At 45.9% G+C, this 17,502-nt stretch overlaps 2 protein-coding genes and 1 long non-coding RNA gene across 3 annotated transcripts; 1 reads left to right on the top strand and 2 right to left on the bottom strand.

Annotated features, from left to right (window-relative positions):
• Positions 1-5,771: 5,771 nt before the first annotated feature.
• Positions 5,772-6,852, bottom strand: LOC100304338 (Ethylene-responsive protein). The gene has a single exon (NM_001165776.1). It carries the CDS (start codon positions 6,739-6,741, stop codon positions 5,965-5,967), a length of 777 nt encoding a protein of 258 aa, NP_001159248.1. The 5' UTR covers positions 6,742-6,852; the 3' UTR covers positions 5,772-5,964.
• A 41-nt stretch (positions 6,853-6,893) lies between these two features.
• LOC100282113 (ethylene-responsive protein) lies at positions 6,894-8,205 on the bottom strand. Its single transcript, NM_001155026.2, has 4 exons — positions 7,845-8,205; positions 7,629-7,741; positions 7,316-7,434; positions 6,894-7,228 (listed from the first exon to the last, which is right to left on the bottom strand). Exons 1-4 carry the CDS (start codon positions 8,053-8,055, stop codon positions 7,150-7,152), a joined length of 522 nt encoding a protein of 173 aa, NP_001148498.1. The 5' UTR covers positions 8,056-8,205; the 3' UTR covers positions 6,894-7,149.
• A 2,806-nt stretch (positions 8,206-11,011) lies between these two features.
• Positions 11,012-12,253, top strand: LOC103651373 (uncharacterized). Its single transcript, XR_564701.2, has 2 exons — positions 11,012-11,128; positions 11,792-12,253. It is a non-coding gene; the product is annotated as an uncharacterized lncRNA (long non-coding RNA).
• The last annotated feature ends 5,249 nt before the right edge of the window (positions 12,254-17,502 follow it).

The following is a 17,502-nucleotide window of genomic DNA, read 5'->3' as shown; positions in this document are numbered from 1 at the left end:
TCTTCAATGTTTGGCTTTTTAGCTTTATCTTTATCAGTCTTCAACTCAGCCAGCTCGGCTGAGGATATCTTCGGCATTTCAACCGGCTCTTCAGTTTTCTGTGTGGAAGGAACGGGTTCTCTTGGTTCAGCAGCTGAAGAAGCCTCCCCAACAAATTTAGGCACCACGGCTGGCTCAATATAGCATGGCCGGTGGGTAAGTACCTTCATCTTTTTGCTTGTAGCCTTCGGCACAGGTTCTGCCGAGGCGACCGCAGCAGTAGCTTTCCTCTTCTTTCCTTGCCCCCGCAGTGGATAGCGGTAGTCGGGATAGACGAAGCTAATAGCGTCAAAAACTCTGTTCAATCTCTTCTTTCCCCGACTTCCGAAGGCTGTGGATAATGCATTATCTTCTGCCTTGGAATATGATCCAAGCAGTTCATCACTTGTTACTTCGATGCATTTTAACCAGTCATCGTTTGGCTCATCGAATTTATCCCCATATCTGAAAGTATACTTTAACCGGACCAGCTCACCTTTGCTTGATTCGGCGACAGTTTCCTTCGGCATTTCCCAGTTCTCTACAAGTGGCCATATTCTGAAGGCTATATGCTCCTGGATTAAGTCTCTTGTACCAATGAAAAAACAAACAGTACCAAATGCCTTCTGGCATGCGTTGGCGGCTTCATCAATTTCAACCTTCAGCCTTCGAAGGCCGAAGCGGGACCAAATGGGGCGCATAATAATTTCCTTAATATCCTCCCTCGCTGACAAGTCGTTCTTCACATAAAACCATTCTTCCATCCAATTCCCGGGCCATCTTTTCCGAAACGTCGGCACAGGGTGACTGTAATTGGGACGGGCAATAAACCCATAACAACCGAAGTTGTTATGATACTGTTCTTTCCCCATGGCTTTTGTCTCATACAAAAGTTCGTGCATGCTACAGAAACACTTCGCACTTGGTTCTACCCCTTGTCTTTTTGCTGCCCAGACGAAGATTCCCATCCTCAATATAGCTTCGGGGTCAGTTGGTGAAGGAAAACTTGGTAGGTCTTCAATACTTCAACCACAAACTTACTCAGCGGAAACCGAAGCCCAGCTTTGAAGAAGCTTCAGAAAATCACAACTTTGTTTTCCTTAGGGGCCGGAACGTTGTTGTCTCCGCCAGCCCTCACAATAGACATATCTCGAAAGTATCTTCTCATGTTTTCGAGGTGACTTTGCTTAATGGAAGATTTTCCGAAAATTGTATGGCTAGGCCTCCAGGGTCGATCCTCAGAATCTTCGCCACCACTTTCTGCATCATAACTATCACTGTCACCAGTATCCTCAGACAGGCCCTCCAATATCTCATTAGTAATCTTTTCTGTATTTGTTTTTGCCATTGACTCGACAAATCCAGCAATGTATGGATTCACAACCTTCTTCTCCTCAAAAAGCTTCTCCTCTTCAGCAAGCTTCGTCTCAGCAACAACCTTCTTGTCCTGAGACATTCTTTCTTTCAGAAATGATGAAAATGTGTCTTTCAAACCGAAGCTTGAAAAGCTTTGAAAACCTAGCAAGTGTTGGTGAGCAACAGTTGTGAAATTGAGAAAATAAAGCAAATGGCACAGGCAGTGTACCAAATGAGGTCGGTGCGAGCTCTTATTTATACTCAGCGCGCTCCAAACCAAGGGGCCCCACTTGTCATTGACTGTTGCTATTCTAGCAAAGGGAAGGTGTTTTTTCGGGCCTTCGGCTTTGGGCTTTCGTCCATATCGCAGTCTAAATTCGTTATCTTAAACAAATTAATACTGCGAGGGGCTACTGTTGGGGGCCTTCGTCCTCCGAAGGTCCTAAAAAACGAGGTCTAACAAAATCTTCCAAGTATAGCATATAAACAGGTACCTTCGGACTTGAGCTAAAAGCATGATCGCGACGAAGGCTGGAGTTGCTCCGAAGCTATGCACGGGGGGAGCTTCGGCTAAATGACAGAGAAAGGAACCGACTTAAAGGGGAAAGACTATCTAGTCCTCATAAAGTTGACTATTAGTTAACAATGAATGTAAAGGGCATGAATGTAATTTCTCACAGGCTGCGTCCTGTGCCTATAAATAGATGAACAGTTCCCCCATACTGTTCACGCTGACCTGTATTCACTTGTGCGTCACGCTTGAACTTTTACCTTCTGTCAAGCCGAAGGTACAAATGTAATTCAATACTGTTCCAATTTATCTATGATTAATAAAAGGAATACATATTTATGATGACATATGATTATTCATGTTGTTTTACATATTCCCTATGCTTCCTCTTTTATTAATATACTAGCTGGATGCCCGTGCGTTGCAACGGGAATATATAATACCAGTATACTACGATAACTTATATACAAAATCTGTGTTATATTGTTATGAGAAAATGTTTCATAATCAATTTGTGATCCTAGCCATACATAAATTTTGTTATTTCAATCTAGTTATTTCACCACTACATTGCAACCATCAGTATCATGCAGACTTTGATATATGCCACGATTTGTATGGTCTCATCATTGGAGAGCACGTTCCACACATGCCGGAAAAATTCCCTCGTACATCGTTAGTCATCAGACACGCACCACCATATGCTCTTGCTTAAACAAAAAGGTAAGTGTGTATGTGTTTGCGAAGAGAATTAAAGGCAGACCGACACAAAAGCTACCCTGACGGTGGCGAGGATGACGAACTGGTCACTGTTGTCGATCCTCCTCTGTGTCACCTCCGGCGCCAAGATGACGCAACAATCCTCGATATAGTAGTCGTCGAACGCACGCGACATGACGAGTACCGATGACTCTTGGTTGGACTGCCAAACGAAGTGCACCCCGGGCTCATCAACGAGGTAGTACCCCTGGCCGTTGCACCACCGGATGCGCTATTCCACTACATACATCATGTTCGAGGACACTCACACAACGTCAGCAACGTCCATCGTCCCAGCACACAAGAATTCATGTCCGGTCAGTAGCGACTTATGTGGCAGGTTGGGCTTCAGGTGGACGATGAGCTAGACGGCGTGATGACGTCGTCGTCGGATGCGGTGTCCAGAACAACCCGAGAGTCGTCGACGTTGGCGACAACCATGAGGCCCCTCTGCTTAACGATGGACAGCGCGGTGCAGCTTCTCTGGACCACGTCCAAGCGGCAGCTTCGCGAGAGCTTGTCGTACATAGCGGCGCATGCGACCATGTAAGACTGCTTTTAGAGGTCGAACTGACTGTCGCCAAACTTCTTCTCGTCATCGATGAGCAACGACAACGCGAGTGCCTCCTGCTCATGGAGTTTGTTCGGGGTTTGAAGTAGGAAACATGGATTCATGCTTGGCGTTGGTTTATGAAAATGACTCACAAGTCTGATCCATGGAAAAAAATATTACGAAGAAAAAATTTCACACATGCAAAAAAGGGAATTTAAGTATAATGCATTATTCAAACAAAAGAAATAGCATGCAAAGCTCTTCTTTAAATAATATTACCTCCATCCAAAAATATAATTCAAGAATATCGGTGATACTTATCTACTACTACGCATTGTGCAATGGTAGCAAGTGAGCTTGGAGAGAGATGTAGTAGATGTGTTTCCTGTCATAGATGTAGTCATAAACACATATAGGTGGGTACCCGTGCGTTGCAACGGAAACATTTAATATCATGATAACTTATGAACAAATGTGTGTTATACTGTTATGTGAAAATGTTTCGTAATTAATTTGTGATCCTAGCCATACATAAATTTTGTTATTTCAATCTAACTATTTCATCACTACATTGCAACCAACAGTACCGTGCAGACTTCTATACATGATAGCTGAATGCCCGTGCGTTACAACGGGAATATATAATACCAGTATACTACGATAACTTATATACAAAATATGTGTTATACCGTTATGAGAAAATGTTTTATAATCAATTTGTGATTCTGGCCATACATAAATTTCGTTATTTATAATCTATCTGTTTCACCACTACATTGCAACCATCAGTATCATACAGACTTTGATATATATCATGATTTGTATGGTCTCATTATTGGAGAGCACGTTTCACACATACCGAAAGAAATTCTCTCGTACATCGTTAGTCATCGAACACGTACCACCATACGCTTTTGCTTAAACAAAAAGGTAAGTGTGTGTTTGCAAGATTAATGGTCAAACATCGTATAACCATAAAGTTAGAATACTATATTAATATATTAAATAAATTAATCCAATAGACATAGATTAACCCAATTAACATAGGATAAATAAATATCTAATTATAAAAGTATGAAACATGGTATAATCAATGTTGTTACTGCGTAGTAAATATTCATACGAGACTAACACAACTGGAACGATTCCATTTGGAATTAAAATGGGGAAATTACGAATTTCCAAAGTTTCTATGTATTTAATATAGGATTAATTAGGAAATCAATTTTATTGTTGTTTTCATGACAAAACAGAGGTATTATGTGATAAAAATAATATTATAGAATTATAGAAATTGGAATGAACTCATTTGGATTTAATATAAAATTTCCATGAATTAAATGGGTTTCTGCAATTATTTTTAAACTAAAAATCAATTTCTAAACTCATTTTCCCTATTTTCTTTATTTCCTGGACTGCGTCCCAAATTCCAGAAAGATCAGGGGCCAAGCTATAAATATTTTTCTAGACTCAGTGAGCATACAGAGTGGACGGTGGGTTAAACACAAAAGACGTCTTAGTTGAAGTTGTACACAATTCAACATAAGTCATGTTGGCTAGAGGGTGGAAGGTTAGACATTCTGCTCAATAGATCCACCAAGGTTCAATCCCTGGGCAGCCATAGTTTGATTTTTTTTCTGCGCGCGGAACGGGGGAGGGCAGAACGGCAGACTACTCTTACCTTCTTAATAAGTAGTATAGATATTATTACAATTACGATCATGAAGGTATGTTTTTTATGACCTTCGTCTGAAGATCATTATATCTTAAGGGAAATAATGCTTCGAAAGACGAGAGGTATTAACATTAACATTATGTGTTGTCTTGTTCTTAACTTATAGCATTTGAGAACAAGTCTTAACATAACTCATGTGAGTAGGAAAAATAAAATACCAGTCATAACAGTGTTCATGACTCATGTGAAAAGAGAAAATAAATATCGGACTCTAGGTATAGTTTCAGGTTATTACTAATCTGAAGTGCTGTTGTGCTGTTATTACTAGGCAGTTCAGAATCACCAGGAGTGCAGCTTGATTAATACCTTGTATCTCAATGTGGCTCAGAAGTATCTTCACGAAGCAATGCCACAGTTGACAGGCCATCGAACAATGGTTTTTCATCCACACCAGCCGCATTACCTTCCATCGAGAAGAAGTCATGGTGGACTAGACTTTCTTTGAACGTATGTCTGCTAAGAGCATCTCCAACAACGTGACCTATAAAAATACCTTATAATTTAAAAATAAGTAAATTTTATAGAATTTAGGACACCAACAAAACACCCCGCTCCAACATTAAAGCCTCAAATCTAGATTATAGGGCAGCCCACTACAGTGTAGTATATTTGAGGCACTTGAGAGGGTGCCCTATAGTTTTTTGACAAAATTTGTTGAATTAAGACACTGTTGGAGTGGTTTTTCCTGTGTAGAGCCCTATATTTCAATTTGAGGCACTAGTTTAAGGCATTGTTGGAGATGCTCTAAGCTTCAGATAAGCGCTCCATTGATACTGGGCCAGCAAACTGCCATTGGCACCAGAAATGTGATACAGACGTTGCCACAGGATGCCTGTTTCCCCTTCGTTAGAAAGCACTAGCACATCTCCTTCCGGGTCCAGCACCGGCAGCAGAGAGAAAAACAGCACGTCAAATTTGATCCGATGGTTCATCGACCAGGACCAGCTCTCGTGATCTTGTAGCACCCAAAGATCAGCCTTGCCGGCGCGGCAGTGGTACAATCCAAGGGCGCCGCTGTTCATCTGAAACAGTTCAAGGAAGGGGCCCTCCACGGGCGGGGGCGACAGCTGTTGCTGGAAGGACTCGGTCACTGTATCGAACGCGAGCATGTTGTTGACCTTCCCGTTGCCGCCGGGCAGCTTTACCGGCTGCCAGTAGATCCTGCTGCCTGCCACGACGTGCGGGTGAAAGCACAACATCATCGGCATCGCCATCGCCACGTCTCCGGACGCCCACAGCGCGGGAGGTTCTCCGACGCACCTGAGCTCGCGCGACCCGACGGTGTGCACGTGGTACACGGCGTGGCCGTCCTCGGCTCTCTCGAAGCAGCAGAGCACCCGCCACCCGGTACGACCCGGACGGGCGGTAAGGGTAAAGCGCGGAGATGCAGGAGGCGCCGTGGAGAAGGGCGAGCGGCGCGCGCTGGCGGGTCGCCGGGTTGCAGATGTGGAGGCCGCCGTTGGCGATGAGGACGAGGAGGCCGTCGCAGGAAGCGAGCACGTTCAGGTCGTCGGCGTTGGCGGCGGTCCGGCCCGTCGTCCGCGCGACGGGGAGCCGCTCGCCGGTGCGGTAGTCCAGGGCGTCGATCCTCCTGTCCTCGGTGCTCCTGTCCCCTTGGGTGAGGAGCGGGAGCGACGGCTGGCGACGGTGGTGGGCGAGGAGGAACTTAGCGTCGGAGGTGAGTCGGCGGCGCCAGGAGAGGCAGACGGCGCGGCACCGGAGGAGGGGCTTCGCCGGCAGACGCGTCAGGATCTCCCAGATAACGAGTTCCTCGGGGAGCAGGGGTCCGCCGCCGGCTGCTTCTGCCATGGCAGTGGCCGCGATCGGATCTGGGAGAGATGAGAAATGGATAGTGGCAACGGCTGCCTTATTTGTTTGATTGCTTATTTAAAATCCTAGCTAAATATAGCTTACAACTCTATTTGCTTGATTGATTGGTTTAGGGTTTAGGGAACAATCATAAATACAACAACCATAAATACGCACAAAGTTCGTAGTTCTTATTTACAACTCTGCCATTCCGGAGCAAAGGCACACTGACCAGAAAAAAGAAAAAGAAAAAGAACTCTCCTCCAGTCCAGCCTCGGCCCTTCCAAGAAGCAAAGCAAGCTACTTTATTCGCCAATGCGTTTGGCTAAAGCAAGTACTACACATTACAAATACGTTGACAAATACCCGAACATGATTAGGACTAGCAGCTGGGAGTTGAATCCTTCATCAGCCTTGGTTCTTCACCACAAGAACTGGACACTTAGAATGATGTACACAGTAGTTACTGACGCTCCCAAGGAACAACCTGCAGCGACGATGAAGGATAGTGGTGAGAAAACGAGTGACCAAGTGCTTAGGATTAACTCTTGATGGGTCCAAGATGCATGTATACCTCTGTATTGGCCCACGACTGTGGCTTCCAAGAACCAGCAGATCGACATTTTTCTTCTCAGCCACTTCACATATCACCTCCTTTGCATCTCCGACCTCGACAATTGCCTCTACAGCAACCTGCAGTGCAGTTCAAACAGGGGTCGAGTGGTAACCTCAATCCCTCTATGGCTCTAGCTAAGGAACAGCTAGTTGTAGGCTTCTAGCTAAAACCTGCTCTGTGAAAATTAGCCAAAAAGAAAGTACTTCGACGATCTGTAAAATAGATAAACGCTAGCACTTGGGAGAAAGAAGGGGACCGGATCTGCACATACCCCGTGCTCGGCGCAGATGGCCCTGGCCTTGTCGAGGAGCTCCTGCGTGAGCTCCCTCTGCTGCTCCTGCATCGACCTGATGAGCTCCGGAGCCACCGGAGGGACGGTGCCCACTAGCAAACCAACCGGACCATCCCGTTCAATTCAGCCCATACATGTCGAAGAAGACGGGAGTGAGAGCAAGGAAAATGAGGCGTCGATCGGTACGTTACGTACGGGGTGCGCCGAAGGACGCGGCGGAGACGTATCCGAGCGGGAAGTGCGGCTGCACGGTGAGCACCAGTAGCGGTGGGGCCAGCGTGGGCGCCAGGTTCCGCAGCGCCCACTCCAGCGCGTGCCGGCTGCACTCGCTCTCGTCTACAGCCACCATCACCTTCTGCAGCCTCGGCTGGTGCTGGTCACCCTGCTGCTGCGCCGGCGTAGCCATCGTCGGCCGGTCGTCCAGTACCGCGCGCCGTCCGCCGCTGCTTTTAGTTTAGCTGTTGGTGGTTGCAGAGGTTCAAGCTCCGCAACGGCTGCCAGAACGCTCTCTGTCTGCTCTGCTCTCAGGTCGCCTGTTATGAAGAGTTGGATGGATACTACCGGAATGATCGATTGATGGATAATAATCACGATCGGTGGCGTGGCTTCTGGAACTTGGCAGACGCACGCACAGGCCAAGTTGGCGAAGTCAGCCACATGTCTACGAGGCGGAGGCGAGCGGAGAGCAGTACTCGTGAATCCACGACAGCTAGGATAGCCAAATCCAATACGGCGGGGCGGTTGTTCGCTCACAGCAATGATGGTACTACTCTTTTGTATACTTCTGAAATTATATTATGTTATATTTTGACCATTGGGTACTGAAATTCTTTTTTTATTTCTATTTCTATTTTTGTGGCAATGGCAATGCATCTGTGACCAACAAGAGACACCTCGAGTTAAAGATGACGAACTCCACCAGTTAGTGCAGGGTACTCGTGCATATGATTCTACCATTACCATCAATAAAATTGTGGATAAATTATAGGATACTGCAGAAACAGCTGAAACTGTTGCTTCTGCAGCACAATCAATAGATGAAGAGAGAAGTTTTTTATGTTACAGCTTGAACTTCTAAAACAAGACAATGAGAAACAAGTTGAATCATCTTTTCTTAGGGTAACAATTGCATGCATCACACCATAGTTGGGGTTCTGTCTGATATGCAAGTCGCGGCCTCTCGTGGCGCCGCCTTCCCTGGCGGCGGGGCCTCCGCCCCTTCTCCCGGTGCCGCCAACTCTCCGGTCTCCTCAGGTCTGGCTTCTCGTCTGCAGCCTTCGTCTCCTGCCTTCCGTGTCCGTCTCCCCGTGGAGCAGGACATTGGCGTTCTCGATGTTCCGGCAGGGCCGCTCCGGCAGCAATCTCCACCGGCGGTAAGTCCTTGGGGGTCGTTTCCTTGCCGTCCGCGCCGCTCCGATCCGGCGCCTTGTCAAGATTTGCAGTCCTGTGGGGATGGTTTTTCGTCTGCTCTTGGGGGCCTGCTGGGATTCGATGTCCTCAGATCTGCCATCGGTGACGGGACTTGCTCTTCTCAGCCTCTACTTCCAGATCCTTTACAGCGGATTCCTTGCTCTGAGAAGATGAAATGGTCGGCAGACGACCCGTCGAGTCTGCGTCAGAAATTCAACTCCTCTTCCGCAGTGAATGCAAGCAGTGGCCTATTCCATCCGCCTGCGACGGGCGGCGCCGATTCTGGGCCGTCCAGTCAGCTCCAATTCAATGGCCGCGAGTCTGCCTCGATGCGACTGGACGAAGGTGGTTGGTCTGTAGTTAAACCAAAGTACTGGTGGCGTAAAAGCTCTGCAGATCCTGGGAGATCCTCACAGATTTTGGTTGACAAGGCATCCAGTCTCTTCAAACTGAAGCTTCAAGATAAATGCTACAACTGTCTCGCTCCTGGCCATCTTGCCTTTCGCTGCTCGGCTCCGTCGCGTTGTTGGTTCTGCCTTCTTCCTGGGCACCGGGCTAGGTCCTGCCCTCGTAGAGGCACTCAGAGGAAGTCCAAATCGCCTTGTGCCAGTATAGAACCAGTGGGGATATCTTTGCAGGGTACTGGCAGTCTTAATTGTCCGCAGCAGCAGCACAACTCCTGTACCGAGCCTCGTCTACAAAAGCAGGACAAGCAGCCGGCTTCCATGCTCAGACTCCCTCCTCGCTCCCCCAAGAAATCCTATCTACAAGCTTTGCAAGAGAGCCCTTGTATGGAAGCCCGTTATCCAGGTGATCCTCGGGGGAGGCCAGCTCGTGCGACCTTCGCCATCTCGGCGACTGGACCAATTCGTCGACGCAGGGACGATCTGATCAGCAAGACGGTGGTCTGTTCCTTCGATGGTAACAGTCATGAGGTTGACTCTCTGTTCGCTGGGGATATGCTGCGCGAAAAATTCAACCTTCAGCATGGTCAGTACCAGCTTATCAAGCACTTTCCTGAACAATTTCTGATTATTTTCTCTGATCCAAGATCCAAGCGGTGGGCCCTCGACCGGAGGTCTGTTTCTTATCGTGGTCGGGTTTTTCATTTTGGTGACTGGTCAGAGAATAGCTACGCTAGAGAATCTAGTTTCGAGTTCAGAGTCAAAGTTAGGGTGGAAGGGATCCCTATCCACTGTTGGGGTGAGGATGTTGCAGCAAGAGCATTGGGTAGAAGTTGTGCCATTCACTTTGTTCAGGAGAGCTCCAGACGTAGAGAGCGCACTAGGTCCTTTGATCTGTGGGCCTGGTGCTCTGACCCCTGTGACATTCCTAAGGAAGTGTGGCTAACAGTCACCGAGCCAGATAGTGAATTGCCTTCTGTGGACATTCCTTTAACTCTGGCTGGTTCCCATCATGAGGGCCCGTCTGATCTGAAAAGGGGTCATGTGTACACGCTGCGCAACCATATTGAGGTAGTTGAAGATCTCACTTTCATTCGTGGTAGGGGCAGCAGGGGAGGGCCTCCCAACCGTTTGCCTCGGCGTGAGTTCGTATGGAGTTATGGTGCCCCAGACTCTGTTGGCGAGAAAAAGGAGTATCAAATTAATCACCGTGGCAGGGATTCTGTCCGTCGTGACCGGGAGCATGATGATGACGACGACCCTCAGAATGGTCGTCACCTGGGCACCCGTCGCCGGCGCAGTCTGTCTGGTTGGGCACGAGTGTCTCGCTGCCGTGGAGGCCTTGCTGACTGTTACAGTTCTAATGGAAGGCACAGATCGTCCACTCCCTTCCGTCGTCATGGGCTGGAGTTGTCAGTCTCCAAATCTTGGGTCCCTGTGGTGAAAGCTAAGAAGGTTTCCTTTGCTAACCCCCTGATCTCGGCTATGTGGTCATCAGGCGTGGGTGAAGGGTCGACAGTTGCTGATTGTTCTAGGCTGACCAATGTTCACCTTCCTGGCAACAAGACTCCTGTGGCTGCTGAGGGGAACTCCAGTCCGATTGACGACAACGGCCGCGATAACAGCATGGCTTCGCTCCTGTCCCAGGCATCTGCATCGCCCAAGGTACCTCCTCTGCCTCCCCCAATTTCTGTTGATGATCAGCGTCCTTCCAGTGTAGAAAGGGGAACTGAACCTAATTTTAACCCAGGCCAGAATTTTAGTACGTTGTCCAATGTCCCATTGATTCAAGAACCACTAAGGTCAACCCAATCACAAAGGCCAACCCATGGGGTAGCAAGTGTAGAGCCTATCCAGGATGGCTGCGATTTAATCATAGAACAACGCTGTAATCAACATAATCAGGATGGTCCCACTTCCTTCGCAGTACATATCAATGAACCACTCCTAGTCGGTCAGCCATCCGCGCACAAGCAGGGGGTCTGCTCTGATGCGCAGCTTCAAGAATTTGTTGCACATATTGCTTTACCAAAAGATCAACCGCTAATCCATTCACCTCCTATTGATACCCCAGACAGTTTTAGTGCATTATTGGGGCAATCCACTGAATCTGCTGCTGTTTTGTCTAATCAGACTACTACCTTCAAAAAGAGATCCAGTATTAGACTAGCTGCCAAGAAAAAGACTATGATGGGGCGTTCCAGGGATGCCATATCCAAAGCCCAGGACATCCTGATAGCTAAGCTCAATAATACTGCAACAAATCAGAAACAAAACCAAAACTCTATTGCTTCATGTTCCTCTAACCAAGATAATTCTTTTGAACAGATTGCTCGCCTTTTCTCAAGGCCGCTAACCAAAGAGCAGATGGAGGCAATCATGGAATTGGTCAACCAAGGGGTAGAGAAGACAGGGCATAAGAGGAGGGGACGCAAGGTGACTCCCATTGCTTCCCCAACCATCAGGGCTGTGGGGGATGCCTGAGATCTCTTCGCGGTGGCAGTTTTTATTCTTATGATGCATGTGATCTGCTGCTCCTGGTTCCCTCAGTGGAGTGTTTTAGTTCTGTCTGTAGCTGTTCCATTTGAAGTGGCGTGGTCTTGGCTGTTTTGGCCTGGGCGTCCTGTGCTTTTGTGTCGGCTGTCCTCCATTCTGTTTGTGTGGGGAGAGCTTTATGTCTGTAATCTGCGTTGTCTGTGTTGGGAGTTGTTAGGTGTTTGGCTGCAGTCCGTGTCTGTCTGCGGTTCTGTCCCTAGTACTTCTTGTCTTTCAAGTGGAAGTGGTAATTCCAGTTAAATGTGTTCCAACTGCACTATTTTTTCTTGGAATGTAAGGGGTTTAAATGATCCGGCCAAACGTGCAAGTGTGAAACAAACAATTATGTCCTCAGGTGCAACCATAGTTTGTCTCCAAGAGACAAAAATCATGAACTGGACCAATGACTTACTGAAAGAAACCGTGGGATGCAAGCTGGCTTGCCAGACAGTTCAACTCCCTTCGCAGGGTGCCTCTGGAGGAATTCTTTTGGCCTCTGACGCAGATTTGTTCGAGATGGACCTCATTCCATGCGCTTCAACCTTCTCGATCTCGGTTAGGATTAGCTCGAGAATGGAGGACGAGGTCTGGGACCTCACGGGGGTTTACGGCCCCCAGCCAGAAACTGAAAAATTGATCTTTCTGTCAGAGCTCCGAAACATCCAAAATGTAATGCGTCCGGAATGGGCGATACTGGGAGACTTCAACATGATAAGGAGAGCGAGAGAAAAAAATAAAGGATCAATCAATAGAAGAATTATGAGTCAGTTCAACAATACAATTGATGATTTACATCTGTTAGAGCTTGAGCTCAATGATAGAGCCTTTACTTGGTCAAATGAACAAGTGGACCCTACAATGACCAGGATAGATAGATTCTTTGGGACAACTCAATGGCATGGGCTCTTCCCATCGGCAGATCTGTTGTCCCTTTGCACTATGACTTCAGACCACTGCCCAATTATTATGCAAGGCCGTTCCCAATTTCGTTTCTTCAAAGGCTTCAGATTTGAATCATTCTGGACAAAGCTGGACGATTTCAAGGAGGTGGTTAATCGAGCTTGGTCTACTGACGTTAACTCTGAAGATGCCATTCTGAGGCTGCATGTCAAGATGTCACGCACAGCTAAGGCCCTTAGTATGTGGAGACGCAAAACAGTAGGGAGCGTCAAGATCCGACTGGCAATTATCAAGATCACTCTTACTCACCTAGAGCAGGCGCAAGAAAATAGACAGCTCTCCAACGATGAATTGGAGTTCAGGAGAAGGCTGAAAATCAAAATTCTTGGTCTTGCTTCCATTCAAAAAGCAACTGCGAGACAACACTCCAGACAGTTATGGATGCGTATGGGAGACGCCAACACGAAATTCTTTCACCTGGTAGCCAACAATAGGAGAAAGAAGAACTATATCAGATATCTCCTTCGGAATGGTACTTTATTGTCTAGCCAACAAGACAAACTGCAAGAGGCTCACCAACATTTCAAGGAGATTCTGGGAGAGACAGGAATGAGACATAAGGTAGTTCAGTGGGCCGCTCTAGATTATTCCCCCTTTTCGTTAGGTGAGCTCGACATCGTGATACAAGAGTCGGAGATCAAGAATGTGGTCATGAGTTTACATTCTGAAAAAGCTCCTGGCCCGGATGGTTTCATTAGCCTTTTCTATAAATGTTGTTGGACCTTGGTTAAAGAAGACCTCACTGCTGCAATTAACGATTTCTACAATTTTAGATGTAAAAACCTCCACCTTGTTAATGAAGCAAGTGTTGTTCTACTCCCAAAAAAAGAGGTCTCGGATAGCATTGATAAGTTTAGACCTATCAGTCTAATAAACAGCTTTATGAAGATCGTCACCAAAATTTTGGCAAACAGACTGGCACCGCGCATGAATGAAATTGTTTCTGTTGCTCAGAATGCCTTCATCCAAAAGCGATCAATTCATGATAACTTCTTATACGTTCAAAGGGTGATTATGAAGATGCACAAGAGGGGTCAGCCTGCGCTTTTCATCAAGCTTGACATCTCTAAAGCCTTCGACTCCATAAATTGGGCTTATCTCCTTGATGTGTTAAAGGCCCTTGGTTTCTCCCAAAGGTGGCGAGACTGGATTGCTCTAATTCTAGGCTCATCTTCCTCCAAAATAATAATAAATGGAGAGCCGACAAGCAGTATTAAACACATGCGTGGTGTACGACAAGGGGACCCCCTTTCTCCATTTCTTTTCATTTTAGCAATGGACCCTCTCCAGCGTATGATCGATAAGGCGGCTCAGGCCGGGCTACTGGGAAGTGTCCTGCCTAAAGGGGCAAAGCTTCGGTGTTCCCTATATGCAGATGATGCTGGGGTGTTTGTGAGAGCAGACAAGTCGGACCTCAAAGTTCTCAAAACGATCCTGGAAGTCTTTGAAGGTTGTTCAGGGCTAAAGATAAATTTTGATAAAACAGAAATCTTTCCAATTCGTTATCCTCAGTCGCTTTGGTCAAATCTTGCCGAAGTGTTCCCGGGAAAATATGCTAACTTACCTGGAAAGTATCTTGGTCTTCCCCTCCACTTTAGGAAGATTAAAAGGATCTCCTTGCAACCGCTTCTGGAAAAAATCAACAACAGACTGGCCGGTTGGAAAGGCAGACTCCTCTCTAAAGCTGGCAGAGAAACATTGGTTAAATCAGTATTAACAGCCCAACCAATTTATCATCTTACGGTTTTTCCAGTTCAAAAATGGCTGCTAAAGAAAATTGATAAGATAAGAAGAGGCTTTCTTTGGAAAGGAAACAACCCTGAAGCTTGCAGTGGAGGTCACTGTTTGATCAACTGGTCTACAACATGTCAGCCTAAGAACAAGGGGGGTCTGGGCATTCTGAACCTAGAACGCTTCGCAAGGGCTTTAAGAATCAGATGGCTGTGGATGCGGTGGAAGGATAGGGATAAGGCATGGATTGGTTTGCAAGCGCCATGCGACAAAATAGATGAAGAACTTTTCAATGCATCCACGGTGGTCAACGTTGGCAATGGGAGAACAGCAAGTTTTTGGAAATCTAGTTGGATCCATGGTCAGGCGCCTAAGAATATAGCACCAGTTCTGTTCAAGAAAGCAAGGAAGAAGAACATCTCAGTTTTTCATGCTCTTAGAGCCTCTAGCTGGATTCAGCTATGTCTGCCATGCATACGAGAAGACGAAATAAGAGATTTTGTAACCCTATGGCAGGCTATCAGTAGCATGCACGAACTTAATAACTTGGAGGATTCCATCTCTTGGAGATGGACGACTGATGGTCAGTACAGTGCAAGCAGCGCATATAACATACAGTTCTCAACAAACTTCTGCACAATGAAAATTTGTTCCATTTGGAAAGCAAAAACTGAACCCAAGTGTCGCTTCTTCGCTTGGACTCTTTTACACAACAGAGTGTTGACAGCAGAGAACCTTCAGAAAAGGGGATGGCCTCACAATCCTTCGTGTTGCCTCTGTAACTCGACCTTTGAAACGACGGTTCATCTCTGCAAGGACTGCCCCTTCAGCAGGGAGGTGTGGGACATAATCTTATCTTGGGCGAATCTTTCGTCCTTTTTGGGGATCTATGGCCCTGATTCGTTGTACGATTGGTGGAGAAATTTGAGAAGTAGGTGCAACAAGCCTTCGAGAAGATCCTTTGATGGCCTTATCATTTATTTTTGGTGGAGCACTTGGTTAGAGAGGAACAATAGAATCTTTCATAGTCAGTTTAGATCAGCGGAGCAGGTCGCGCTAGTGGTCAAAGAGTTAGTTGGTTGTTTCCATGACCCGGCTGGCTAGTAGGTCCGCTTAGTAGATTTGTTCAGGTGTTTGCTTCTAGTCTTGTAAGTTGTTTTGGTTTCTTGTAATTTCCTGTTAGTTCTACTCCTTCTAATATATTGGAGCGGCAAGTCTTTTGCCTCTCCCTTTCAAAAAAAAAACAATTGCATGCATTACACATATCTTCTAATGTTTATTAGTTGTTACAGAGCTATGTACTAGATTTAGATCACCATGAGCATGGTTCATGTCAATGAAAATATTTGAAGTTATTTTTTTGTTTCAGTTAAGGGAATCAGAGGAGAAAGCAAAGCTTTGTCGAAGAGAGATTGTTTGCTTACAGAGAGAGATTTTGTTCTTCAAGAAGCTTAGATTCAGAGCTGAAGAGAAAGCTAGGGTCTCAACAGCAGATGCTGACATTGGCATAAAAGAAGCCATGAGACGACTTGAGTCTGCTATCAAAGAAAAGGAGGATCTCCTAGCCCTTGTGGATGCTCTACAATCTCAACTAGAAAGGTTTGGAGTCCATAATTTAATTTGATTCATCCAGTCGAAAGTTTCTCAAAACTAGATTCTTGTAGAGCCAGCTTGATGGGTGATTATATGTTTTTTCAGGCTAGAGACTAACACAATACATAGGGCTAATCCCCACACTTAGGGCTAGTTTGGGAACCCCATTTTCTCAAGGGATTTCTATTTTCCCAAGTGAAATTAGTTCATTTTTCCTTGAAAAGATGAAAATCTCTTGGTAAAATAGAGTTCCCAAACTAGTTCTTATGAAGTGTTCGATGTAAGGGAAATAACTAAAGGAAATAACTATAGAACGCGAAGGAAACAGCTTGGACATTCCTGTTGATAATTGATGTTCGACCTTTTTGTGAGTATTGCTTAGAAGGCTTAGCTGGAACTGTGTGACCATTCTCGTTCACAGTGATGAGTTGTATTAGTAGATTCTATTTTAGTTCGTTATTACATTCTTGTTCGAGTTTCAGCATGAGTTCTAGAACCTGAATCCCTTTAGACTCCGTGCTAAAAGAAAATAGCACATCTGGTGTTGATTGTGTGAGTATACACCTGAACCGTCATGTTTATAAGGCCATGCTTGGCAGTTTTTATTCCGTATCTATGTTTTATACTAATTTTTTACTCTCGTGGCAACGCATAGATACATACCTAGTAAATATATAATTGGTGAATTATGACATACACATACAGTACGTTGTCAATACCTAAAGACAAATACACAAACAATACACTATACAATAATTAAATCATGAATACTATGTAGGCGTATTTACGAAAAACGAGTGGGACGAGGAGATCAGGATCTCGGACGTGGGCCCATAAGTTTCGCCCGTGTATCTTTTCTTCATTTTTATTGGATTTTTAAAAAATATGTATCTTTTCTTCATTTTTAATGGATTTTTAAAAAATATAAGAGACAGCCTTTTCCCTAAAAATTCATCTTACCACAGCTTTTCATATATTGTTTTCTAACTATTTTTATGGTATAATTAATTTTAAAGACATCACATTATATTATGTAGACTTTTAGTAGTCTCAGAAACAGCACCCTTCTGGTGGGCAGCAGGGATGACCTATATAGGCTATTCTAACATCTCCACTGTGTTGGCACATGACTGCCTCAAGGAGCCCTTCGAGTCTGAGGTCACATCCCGCGAGAAGGTCCATTTCTCCATCTCCAAGTGGCCGGGCGGCGAGCAGGAGAA

This window comes from Zea mays, chromosome 3 (assembly GCF_902167145.1).
Source record: "Zea mays cultivar B73 chromosome 3, Zm-B73-REFERENCE-NAM-5.0, whole genome shotgun sequence".
Taxonomy (NCBI): Eukaryota; Viridiplantae; Streptophyta; class Magnoliopsida; order Poales; family Poaceae; genus Zea; species Zea mays.
This window is presented reverse-complemented; position numbering and strand designations above follow the sequence as displayed.

What these genes read in the sequence shown, in the direction of transcription:
- LOC100304338 (NM_001165776.1), bottom strand. Translation starts at nt 6,741, where the DNA reads ATGGCAGAAGCAGCCGGCGGCGGACCCCTGCTCCCCGAGGAACTCGTT.
- LOC100282113 (NM_001155026.2), bottom strand. Translation starts at nt 8,055, where the DNA reads ATGGCTACGCCGGCGCAGCAGCAGGGTGACCAGCACCAGCCGAGGCTG. An exon ending in CCATCTGCGCCGAGCACGGG is followed by an intron (nt 7,435 to 7,628) that starts GTATGTGCAGAT and finishes ACTGCACTGCAG; the next exon opens with GTTGCTGTAGAGGCAATTGT. An exon ending in AGTCGTGGGCCAATACAGAG is followed by an intron (nt 7,229 to 7,315) that starts GTATACATGCAT and finishes TCGTCGCTGCAG; the next exon opens with GTTGTTCCTTGGGAGCGTCA.